Below are 12,095 nucleotides of genomic sequence, written 5' to 3'. Positions count from 1 at the left end.
CTTGTCCAGGGTGTACCCCGCCTTTCGCCCGTAGTCAGCTGGGATAGGCTCCAGCTTGCCTGCGACCCTGTAGAACAGGATAAAGCGGCTAGAGATAATGAGATGAGATGAGATGAGATGAGATGAGAATAATTCTATCAAATGAAACTAATTAGATTATCCAGCCAATCAGAAACTTTATCCCAGTCACGTGACTCACTACTTCCTGATTTTTAACTTCCCAAAAAACAATATTAGCAACGTGAGCTTTGGATTGAGTACCGTCAGCACCTCTCTCTCTCTCTCTCTCTCTCTCTCTCTCTCTCTCTCTCATATATATAGATGCATCAATCCATTTGCTGGATCAGTGCACAATTATTATTATTATTATTATTATTATTATTATTATTATTATTATTATTTAAATGGTATATTACTTTCATTTTATGTATAATAATAATAATAATAATAATAATAATAATAATAATAATAATAATAATAAAATGTATTTGCGAAGAATTCTATCAAATGAAACTAATTAGATTATCCAGCCAATCAGAAACTTTATCCCAGTCACGTGACTCACTACTTCCTGATTTTTAACTTCCCGAAAAACAATATTAGCAACGTGAGCTTTGGGTTGAGTACCGTCAGCACCTCTCTCTCTCTCTCTCTCTCTCTTTTATATATATATATATATATATATATATATATATATATATATATATATATATGAGTTTATGCTTGTAATTTATGTGTTTATTTACATGAAGTTCGCACTTGCCCTTTGCACTGACAGGTGAATGACAGGGAGGTCAGTGAGCTGTATTTCTCCTGCACACTTTTTCACATCCAACCTGTACACTGTAAGTACACAGTTAATGACAAATTAATGCATTTACATCATGAGTTTTATCACAATATATATCATTTCTCGATAAGCAGTGGCATTCTGTAAACTACAAACTCTGAGCACACTTCAGTGTCCCAGAATAATGGACTCTCAGCTGTAAATATGAGATTAATATCTATAATAAACTCTGACAGTACTAAGTCACTCTATGTGCTCATTCTGTAGGTTTTAAGGCTTCTAGAAGAGACAAGAAATACACATGAGCACCAGATTGCAGCATATTAGAGATCATATTTTATCAGCAAATCAGGTAAAAAAAAAAAAAAGAGGAATCATCACAAGAGTAAAATAATTAAATAATATTGGCTGGCTTTTTTTCATGGTACATCAGATATATTCCATTCAGCTAGCATGATCATGAACGAGTCGAAGACGAGTCGCTGAATGGAATATATCTGATATACCACGAAAAAAAAATCCAGCCATCATTATTATTATTATTATTATTATTATTATACATACGCATTCTTTTCAGTGTTCAACGCATCTTTCTCTTTCAAAATTCTGTCAGAATCTTCCATATTTAACGAAGCAAACCTGGCAGCTGTATTTGTTTCCAAATTGTCGCAGTCACTCGCTAGTGCGGAAGTTTTACATCTCTGACGTGTCTCTTTTCCAGTTTTTCGATGTCCATTTGTATGTTTTTCTCTTGTAAATATGCATGAAGAATATATAATGAAGTTTTGGTAGCTTTTCGGGTGTTCAGCGCGTCTTTGGTTTCGGTTTTCAGTTTGTTTATTTCATGCTTAAACTGAGCACTGGATCCTCTCTCTTTCAAAGAAATGACTGTGCGCATGCGCAGCAGACAAGTTTTGTCATCGGATCTTTGCATGAGCTCCGACGTGTGACGTCGTGCAGTATTATAACAATATTGCACGCATATTCTCCATTGGGGAGAGTGGCGTAATACATGGAGGATAAGCGATACGATAAGATTGCATGCCATCAATAAACCCACTAGAAGGGAATCGAACACATTTTTATTCCATGGAAAAAGTGTCCTGTATGTATAATACTATTCATTAGCTTATGACAGTGTGTGTTTGTGTGTGTGAGTGAAAATCTCAAAAGTTTTCACAACAGATTAAGTTAAAATAACACCAGACTGACCATTTTTTAATTCGAAAATCTAAAACCATGTCAATTTTCATTTAAACTTGATGTAAAAGTGAATTTAAACTCAAAAACATGATTTTGTAATTGGTATCTTCTCTCAGACAGCTGATTACGGGTGAAACTTGTTAACACAGCATTCAAGTCACATTTTTAAAATGGAGGCTTTCGCAATTTCAGTGGATAAAGTTGATTTCGGGAAAATTACCCATGAGCTTAGATAGACTCCAAAAGTATTGGACCAAGGATGGCAATGTGGCACGCAAAAATATAAAAAGGATCCGCCAACATGGAGCATTTATGAAAAGCGTTCTTTTCTACTTTTATCGGGAAAGCAACTGTCAGACTGAACACAAATAAAATTGCTGGATTCACTGAAAGGGAAAGGATACAGGAAATGAAAGACGTGTTTGCTTCTAGTCGTGATTTTTTTATTTTCGTTTCAGGCTGACTTTATTTTGAATTCACGAGCCTTGGATTTGAATTATTAGAAAACAAGAAGGCAGGGTTGTGATCTCTGGTCAGAAAAAGTGCTGTACTCTATCATTTACACTGTAGAATCAACTTCATGGAGTCTTCTTGTCCAACAACATCAGTTTTTAGAGTAAACTTCTCTCTCTCTCTCTCTCTCTCTCTCTCTCTCTCTCTCTCTCTCTCTCTCTACCTGTTAGGATTTTCTTGTTAGCAATGTTAGCATTAGGACAGTTTAAAGGTCATAGGCAACGGTCAGAGGTGAAACGCAGAACATCAACTTTATTGTCTAGAAAAACGACCCAAAAAGTGAATTCAATCTTCCTAGTGTCTAATTTGCACTCTAAGATTGAATAAAACAGTTAAATCATACTGTTTTGCCCAATTTCCGGAGGTTTGTTTACATCTTACTTATGCGCACTTTCTCCGCCAGGGGGCAGTCGTTGTGACATCATTCAAGGCAAACAGACCGGGAGCAGCTCTGTGTTTACTTGCGAACCAAGCACACGTGTACGGACTTTGGTCGTAAGAGGTTGTGTAAAATGTCTGATAGTGATGGTGATTTTGAAGTCGGAACTCTCCAAATTGAATATTGAAAGGTGAAACCATATATATATATGACCCTATGGCCGTTGCGAAGCAATCGGTGACTGTGGCTCACTGGTTTGACCGTGCGGCCTCGGAATCGGACAGCGACTCGGCCGACTCTGATCGCGGTGACCCCAGACCTCAACAAGACTCGCGCTCAAACGATTTATCCTGGTAGTTATGATAAATTCCTACTTTTGTCGTAATACTAAATAAGAGCCCTTTTGAAGAATAATTAAACCGCCCTCCCTAGTGGATATAGGGAACGATTACTGGACAGTGCGCCGGTAGGTCACATTAGCCTGCCATCTGCGGCATTATCCTATTTATAGCCGACTCTAAGCGAGGAAATATCCCTTTGTCTCATTTCCACAATGATTGTACAGGATCCCTCAGGATTCTTGACTTGTCAATTGCAAGCAAAAGTAAAAATGTTTCCCTCCAATCTTCTCCTTTTTGCTTGAGCGTTGCTGCGCCGTTTCTTCTTTGACTGCTTGATTTTGTTTCACACGCACACAATCCACTCTCTCCGCTTCGTCTCCTCTTCCGGAAAAAGCCAACCCACTGGCTTCACACGCACAATCCACTCTCTCCGCCTCTTCTGCTCTTTCGGAAAAAGCCAATCTACTCTCTCCGCCTCTTCTCCTCTCTTGGAAAAAGGTAAAAACTTCTTCCTGAACCGGTCCCGTTGTTACAGTTCACTGCATAACAATAAAGCATGGTTTTTCTTTGGAAATTCCCGAACACACGTCTGCACTCAAGCCGAACGTCAATGCAAGTAAGTGGAAGTGGACTCAACTCAAATGGTTTGTTTGTCTTGAATGACGTCATACTCCGAGTGGTCACGAAAATCGCCGAACAGAAATTCGTCGCAATCGGCACTAACTTATTTTAATTATTACTTATTAACAATACTTCTTGGGACCAGAAGGGAATTACAGAGGGTTTTTTAACATATAAAGTTTAAAATGTGCATAAATTGAAAACCGTTGCCTATGATCTTTAATGCTCATCATGGCCTTTATATAAATATCAGGATGAACCTATGGGCTGGTCAAAGGTACACAGATTATTAATATTTATATATATACTGTAGTAAACAACTCCAAAGCCAACACTGTCCATGTTGTAGTGTTCAGAAATGAGCGCTCTGTCGCCGAGCCCCCTCACCACTCATGTGCTGAACACTGGCCGGGGTGTACCAGCTGCCGGCATGAGCATCACTCTGTACTTCCTGGATCCTACGACGTCAGCTTGGAACCACCTAACAACAGGGTAAAATAGTTGGATCACTGTGGTATACACTCACCGGCCAATGTAATAGGAACTTGTTCTTGATTCTAAGATCCCTGTTCTTGGCTGCAGGAGCGGAACCCAGTATGTTCTGCTGTTGCATGCCGAGATGCTTTTCTGCTCACCGCAGATGTAAAGAGTGATTATATGAATTACTATATCCTTCCTGGCAGCCTGAACTGCTCAATCTGGCCATGTTCCTTTGACCTCTCTTATCAACAAGGCGTTTGTTTCCACCCACAGAACTCTCGCTCACGGCCTCAAGTCAATGTTTTTTGTTTCTCACACCATTCTGTGTAAACTCTAGACACTGTTGTGTGTGTAAACCCCAGGAGATCAGCAGTTTCTGAAATACTCAAACCAAAAACACTCATCTGGCTCAAATCAACACCCATACCACTGTGAAAGAAAGTCACACTTTGAGATCACAGTTTTTCCCATTCTGATGTTTGAACATTAACTGAAGCTCTTGATTTGTATCTGCATGATTTGATGCATTGTGCTGCTGTCAAGCCATTGGCTGATTAGAGAACTGCATCAAACAGCAGGTGTACAGTGGTGCTTGAAAGTTTGTGAACCCTTCAGAATTTTATATATTTCTGCATAAATATGACCTAAAACATCATCAGATTTTCACACAAGTCCTAAAAGTAGATAAAGAGAACCCAGTTAAACAAATGAGACAAAAATATTATACTTGGTCATTTATTTATTGAGAAAAATGATCTAATGTTACATATCTGTGAGTGGCAAAAGTATGTAAACCTTTGCTTTCAGTATCTGGTGTGACCCCCTTGTGCAGCAATAACCGCAACTAAACGTTTTCGCTAACTGTTGATCAGTCCTGCACACCGGCTTGGAGGAGTTTTAGCCCATTCCTCCGTACAGAACAGCTTCAACTCTGGGATGTTGGTGGGTTTCCTCACATGAACTGCTCGCTTCAGGTCCTTCCACAACATTTCGATTGGATTAAGGTCAGGACTTTGACTTGGCCATTCCAAAACATTAACTTTATTCTTCTTTAACCATTCTTTGGTAGAACGACTTGTGTGCTTAGGGTCGTTGTCTTGCTGCATGACCCACCTTCTCTTGAGATTCAGTTCATGGACAGATGTCCTGACATTTTCCTTTAGAATTCGCTGGTATAATTCAGAATTTATTGTTCTGTCAATGATGGCAAGCCGTCCTGGCCCAGGTGCAGCAAACAGGTCCAAACCATGATACTACTACCACCATGTTTCACAGATGGGATAAGGTTCTTATGCTAGAATGCAGTGTTTTCCTTTCTCCAAACATAACGCTTCTCATTTAAACCAAAAAGTTCTATTTTGGTCTCATCCGTCCACAAAACATTTTTCCAATAGCCTTCTGGCTTGTCCACGTGATCTTTAGCCAACTGCAGATGAGCATGTTCTTTTTGGAGAGCAGTGGCTTTCTCCTTGCAACCCTGCCATGCACACAATTGTTGTTCAGTGTTCTCCTGATGGTGGACTCATGAACATTAACATTAGCCAATGTGAGAGAGGCCTTCAGTTGCTTAGAAATTACCCTGGGGTCCTTTGTGACCTCGCTGACTATTACACGCCTTGCTCTTGGAGTGATCTTTGTTGGTCGACCACTCCTGGGGAGGGTAACAATGGTCTTGAATTTCCTCCATTTGTACACAATCTGTCTGACTGTGGATTGGTGGAGTCCAAACTCTTTAGAGATGGTTTTGAAACCGTTTCCAGCCTGATGAGTATCAACAACGCTTTTTCTGAGGTCCTCAGAAATCTCCTTTGTTCATGCCATGATACACTTCCACAAACATGTGTTGTGAAGATCAGACTTTGATAGATCCCTGTTCTTTAAATACAACCCCAATTCCAAAAAAGTTGGGACAAAGTACAAATTGTAAATAAAAACTGAATGCAATGATGTGGAAGTTTCAAAATCCCATATTTTATTCAGAATAGAACATAGATGACATATCAAATGTTTAAACTGAGAAAATGTATCATTTAAAGAGAAAAATTAGGTGATTTTAAATTTCATGACAACAACACATCTCAAAAAAGTTGGGACAAGGCCATGTTTCCCACTGTGAGACATCCCCTTTTCTCTTTACAACAGTCTGTAAACGTCTGGGGACTGAGGAGACAAGTTGCTCAAGTTTAGGGATAGGAATGTTAACCCATTCTTGTCTAATGTAGGATTCTAGTTGCTCAACTGTCTTGGGTCTTTTTTTGTCGTATCTTCCGTTTTATGATGCGCCAAATGTTTTCTATGGGTGAAAGATCTGGACTGCAGGCTGGCCAGTTCAGTACCTGGACCCTTCTTCTACGCAGCCATGATGCTGTAATTGATGCAGTATGTGGTTTGGCATTGTCATGTTGGAAAATGCAAGGTCTTCCCTGAAAGAGATGTCGTCTGGATGGGAGCATATGTTGCTCTAGAACCTGGATATACCTTTCAGCATTGATGGTGTCTTTCCAGATGTGTAAGCTGCCCATGCCACACGCACTAATGCAACCCCATACCATCAGAGATGCAGGCTTCTGAACTGAGCGCTGATAACAACTTGGGTCGTCCTTCTCCTCTTTAGTCAGAATGACACGGCGTCCCTGATTTCCATAAAGAACTTCACATTTTGATTCATCTGACCACAGAACAGTTTTCCACTTTGCCACAGTCCATTTTAAATGAGCCTTGGCCCAGAGGAGACGTCTGCGCTTCTGGATCATGTTTAGATACGGCTTCTTCTTTGAACTATAGAGTTTTAGCTGGCAACGGCGGATGGCACGGTGAATTGTGTTCACAGATAATGTTCTCTGGAAATATTCCTGAGCCCATTTTGTGATTTCCAATACAGAAGCATGCCTGTATGTGATGCAGTGCCGTCTAAGGGCCCGAAGATCACGGGCACCCAGTATGGTTTTCCGGCCTTGACCCTTACGCACAGAGATTCTTCCAGATTCTCTGAATCTTTTGATGACATTATGCACTGTAGATGATGATATGTTCAAACTCTTTGCAATTTTACACTGTCGAACTCCTTTCTGATATTGCTCCACTATTTGTCGGCGCAGAATTAGGGGATTTGGTGATCCTCTTCCCATCTTTACTTCTGAGAGCCGCTGCCACTCCAAGATGCTCTTTTTATACCCAGTCATGTTAATGACCTATTGCCAATTGACCTAATGAGTTGCAATTTGGTCCTCCAGCTGTTCCTTTTTTGTACCTTTAACTTTTCCAGCCTCTTATTGCCCTGTCCCAACTTTTTTGAGATGTGTTGCTGTCATGAAATTTCAAATGAGCCAATATTTGGTATGAAATTTCAAAATGTCTCACTTTCGACATTTGATATGTTGTCTATGTTCTATTGTGAATACAATATCAGTTTTTGAGATTTGTAAATTATTGCATTCTGTTTTTATTTACAATTTGTACTTTGTCCCAACTTTTTTGGAATCGGGGTTGTAAAACAGGGTGCCCACTCACACCTGATTGTCATCCCATTGATTGAAAACACCTGACTCTAATTTCACCTTCAAATGAACTGCAAATCCTAGAAGTTCACATACTTTTGCCACTCACAGATATGTAACATTGGATCATTTTCCTCAATAAATAAATGACCAAGTATAATATTTTTGTCTCGTTTAACTGGGCTCTCTTTATCTACTTTTTGGACTTGTGTGAAAATCTGATGTTTTAGGTCATATTTATGCAGAAATATAGAAAATTCTAAAGGGTTCACAAACTTTCAAGCACCACTGTATGTAAGGGTGTTCCTAATAAAGTGTCTGGTGAGTGTAATGTAACTACTTTGGCTAACGTTAATACATTAAACAATCACATCACGTTTCTTGTAAATCTGTTTCCTGAAGAACTACCAGCAATGATGGACGTTGTCCAGGTCTCATCACTCGAGAGTCCTTCAGTCCTGGTACCTATAAGATGCGTTTTGAGACCGGACAGTACTGGGAGGGACTGGGGGAGACCTGCTTCTACCCGTATGTTGAAGTAAGTGGGGGGAAAAGTCACACTAAAACATGTAATTTATAATTTTATGAATAAGCTCCTTTCAGATGTTATTCATTTGAATGTTCATGTGGTTGCATTGTTGCTGCATTTTAAAGAAACATGACATTAAAAATCTCTTTGGGAGCCAGCACAATTTATTCTCGTTTTTATGTGCGACCACAGTATCAACAAATATATTTGTCACTGTAGGAACTTTTTTTTTTTAATTTATTTATTTTTATTCATCTTTCATTTTGTAATTCTTTTTAATTACATCTATGAGTTTTTAGATATCCAACCCCCAATCAAAAAACAAGACGGTGTGTTGAAATTATTACTGAAAACAATGATTTGTAAATAATTGTTGGCCTGTATTGCAGTGAAAACAATACAAGACAGCCAGGAAGGAAGAAAGAAAGAAGTAGGAAGAAGGAATGAAGACAGAGAGAGAGAGAAAGAAGTGAAGTAAGAAGAAGGAATGAAGGAAGAAAAGAAGGAAGACAAAAACAAAAGAAAGAAACAAAAGTGAAGTAGGGAGAAAGAAAAGAAAAAGAGTAAAAGTGAAGGAAGAAAGAAAAAGTAAAGAAAGAACGAAGAAAGAAAAAGAAAAGAGAAAAAGCATTGAAGCAGAAAGAAAGAAAGAAAGAAAGAAAGAAAGAAAGAAAGAAAGACAGAAGTGAAGAAGGAAGAAAGAAAGAAAAAAGTGAGGAAGGAAGGAAGAAAAGAGAAGTGAAGTAGGAGGAAGGAAGGAAGAAAAGAGAAGTGAAGTAGGAAGAAGGAAGGAAGAAAAGAGAAAGGAAGGAAGGGAAGAAGAAGACAGAAAAACAAAAGAAAGAAACAAAGAAGTGAAGTAGGGAGAAAGAAAGAAGAAAGAAAGAAGTGAAGTAGGAAGAAGAAAGAAAGAGGAAGAAAGAAAGAAAAAAGAAGTGAAGAAAGAAAGAAAGAAAGAAAGAAAGAAAGAAAGAAAGAAAGAAAGAAAGAAAGAAAGAAAGAAGTGAAGTAGGAATGAAGAAAGAAAGAAGAGAGTGAAGTAGGAAGAAAGAAAAGAAGGAATGAAGGAAGAAAAAAGAGAAAAAGCATTGAAGCAGAAAGAAAGAAAGACAGAAAGAAAGAAAAGTGAAGTAGGAAGAAGAATGAAGGAAGGAAGAAAGAAGGAAGAAAGCAGTGAAGAAGGAATGAAGAAAAAGAATTACCTTAAATTTCCAAAAAATGTTCCAGGTAATAATAATTTTTTTTAATTGATTTTTTTTTTTTTTATCATTCCCCCAAGTCACATTACAGTCACATACAATAGCACATCCCAAACACACAGATACAACTAATCCTAAAGTAAAAGGATTGTACAAAACAACGTTCCCTTATCTAAGAAGCGAAGAACCCTTAATCATCCGGTGAACCCTTAAAGAACCCTTGAAGAACCGTTCCCCCCCCCCCCCCCTTCCTTTCTCAGTGTAAAGGAAAGAATATTGATCACTGGTCTCATGAATAATACTGTTTCGACTGTCTGATCAGTGTCTGTTCATTAAATCTGACGCCACGGACTTATTGCATGCAGGTTGTCTTCACCATCACTGATGCTTCTCAGAAGTTCCACATCCCGCTGCTCCTGAGTCGCTTTTCGTACAGCACCTACAGAGGGAGTTAACCAGCACAGGGACCAAAACTGATGCACACTCATTCACGCTGATCTGTCTGATCCTGGTGTCTGGCTGAAGGGGCACTTTTAAGCTGTTACAGGTCATTAAAGACAGCTCGCTTGTATGAAAATGCATGACAGAGGTCAGTATTGTGATCTATTCCTGCTTGTGTCCTACTTTCAAACATGTCTTGAAGTAAAACTGATGTGAAACTTCAACTAATGTGACAGGACAGAACATGTTACAAAACAAAATAAACTCTACATTTATGGAAAAAAAAACTGAGTACAACAGCAGGTTATTACCGTATCTTCATCTCCACAGCCAGGATTTTGTGTTTGAAGCGTTTGGGTTAAATCGCAGTACAAATATAATTTCTAGACGTATTCTGGAGAATGTAATAGCAATTCTTAAATAAACTTGGTACATGCATCTGCAGTAATGTGGAAATATAAACAAGAACTGTTTTACTTTGTGCCAATTCCCCGAGTACTCACTACCACCACTCCATTTTGTCTCTGTTGTTGATAGCAGTTATAGTATTTTGGTTTGAGGTTCCATGACCAAAGATGACTCCTTTCTATAAGAAATGTTGTCATTTCTTATCCCACTGTGCACCCCTGTACCACTTGAAATCTCATATCAAAAGGGATGGATTAATTTTCTATAACAGCAGCTCCTTCAGAGTGCTGTACGTCCAATTAATGTTGGCTCCGGCAGCTATTTACACTGGATCCGGTGTAAATAGCTGCCAGATCATAATTACAGTAAACTAGAATGGAATGTTAACAGCAATGTAATGCCTTTTCTGGCTAATTTTATTCGTCTTGCCTCCAACAAAGTGGTCACTGCACAAGCTTTGGTATGCCGCTATCCATCTTCTCCGTCGGTCAGCATCTACCGGGACAATAATAAAATAATAAGAAATCAATAATAATAATGTTATTAAAAATCAAAGAGAAAAGGCCAAGCTAAAGAGATGTGTTTTTAGCTGTTTTTTGAAAGAGGACAGTGTTGAGCATTGGCGCAACGCTAGTGGCAGGGCATTCCACAGCTTAGGGCCATTTACACTGAAAGCCCCGTCACCCATAGAGCAGAGCCGAGAGTAAGGGACTGCTAATAGGTCGACATCTGTGGAGCGAAGATTTAGAGGTAACTGATATGGAGTTAGGAGATTTGATAAATAGGGAGGGGCCAGGTTATGTAGGGATTTGTAGACAAGTAAGATAATTTTGTCCTGGATGCGGTATTTAACTGGGTGCCAGTGCGGGTCGTATAGACCCTTTTCAGTCGGGTGACCTTCGTAAATGCGACCGCCATTTTGGACATGTAGTGGACTTCGGCTCGAATCGGTTTGAATGCGAGGAAGGCGACAAACATAAAAGAAAAAGGAGCGAGATGCAGAAAACTGTATTTACTAGTTTACTGTAATTATGATCTGGCAGCTATTTACACCGGATCCAGTGTAAATAGCTGCCGGAGCCAACGTCCGAGCTTGCCGGAGCGCGCTCCGGCTGGCTGCGAGCTAGCGCGCTCCGGAACCTCGGATGTTGGCTCCGGCAGCTATTTACACTGGATCCGGTGTAAATAGCTGCCAGATCATAATTACAGTAAACTAGAATGGAATGTTAACAGCAATGTAATGCCTTTTCTGGCTAATTTTATTCGTCTTACCTCCAACAAAGTGGTCACTACACAAGCGTTGGTATGCCGCTATCCATCTTCTCCGTCGGTCAGCATCTACCGGGATCCGATAAAATGATAACCCTTGCCTTGTTTGTTGATGGTTACTACATCCAGGTGCACAACAATATAGTGGCATGATGGAAGTCTTGCTGAAAATAAACACTTTCTTTGCTGCCGTTCCTCAATGCTGGCTGTGGTAAACTACTGGTAGTACATGTCCAAAATGGCGGCCGCGTTTGTCGTGACGTCACGTGAAAAGGGTCCATAGAATAGGAGTGATATGATCCCAGGGCCTGGTGTGAGTGAGTACCCTAGCAGCTGAGTTTTGGACATATTGCAGCCTATTTAGTCGCTTGGCTGGGATGCCATCGAGCAGGGCATTGCAGTAGTCCAGTCTTGAGGTGACAAAA

The 12,095-nt window shown here is 39.6% G+C and overlaps 1 protein-coding gene across 4 annotated transcripts; it reads left to right on the top strand.

Annotated features, from left to right (window-relative positions):
• Nucleotides 1-555: 555 nt before the first annotated feature.
• uraha (urate (5-hydroxyiso-) hydrolase a) lies at nt 556-10,387 on the top strand. 4 transcript variants are annotated; one of them, XM_060922827.1, is made up of 6 exons: nt 599-618; nt 779-845; nt 1,058-1,142; nt 4,197-4,339; nt 8,227-8,362; nt 9,918-10,384. In XM_060922827.1, exons 3-6 carry the CDS (start codon nt 1,092-1,094, stop codon nt 10,005-10,007), a joined length of 420 nt encoding a protein of 139 aa, XP_060778810.1. In that variant the 5' UTR covers nt 599-618; nt 779-845; nt 1,058-1,091; the 3' UTR covers nt 10,008-10,384. The 4 variants fall into 4 exon arrangements, with proteins under 4 accessions (XP_060778808.1, XP_060778810.1, XP_060778811.1 ...); XM_060922825.1 differs by lacking the exon at nt 1,058-1,142 and having other exon boundaries at nt 556-618; nt 9,918-10,387; XM_060922826.1 differs by lacking the exon at nt 599-618 and having other exon boundaries at nt 663-845.
• Nucleotides 10,388-12,095: the final 1,708 nt, after the last annotated feature.

This window comes from Neoarius graeffei, chromosome 6, assembly GCF_027579695.1.
Source record: "Neoarius graeffei isolate fNeoGra1 chromosome 6, fNeoGra1.pri, whole genome shotgun sequence".
Taxonomy (NCBI): Eukaryota; Metazoa; Chordata; class Actinopteri; order Siluriformes; family Ariidae; genus Neoarius; species Neoarius graeffei.
This window is presented reverse-complemented; position numbering and strand designations above follow the sequence as displayed.

Excerpts from the sequence above, each read along its gene's own strand:
- uraha (XM_060922825.1), top strand. The coding sequence starts at position 783 with ATGACAGGGAGGTCAGTGAGCTGTATTTCTCCTGCACACTTTTTCACA. Across the intron at positions 846-4,196 it reads TCACATCCAACCTGTACACT|TGTTCAGAAATGAGCGCTCT; the intron begins GTAAGTACACAG and ends TCCATGTTGTAG. Across the intron at positions 8,363-9,917 it reads GCTTCTACCCGTATGTTGAA|GTTGTCTTCACCATCACTGA; the intron begins GTAAGTGGGGGG and ends TATTGCATGCAG.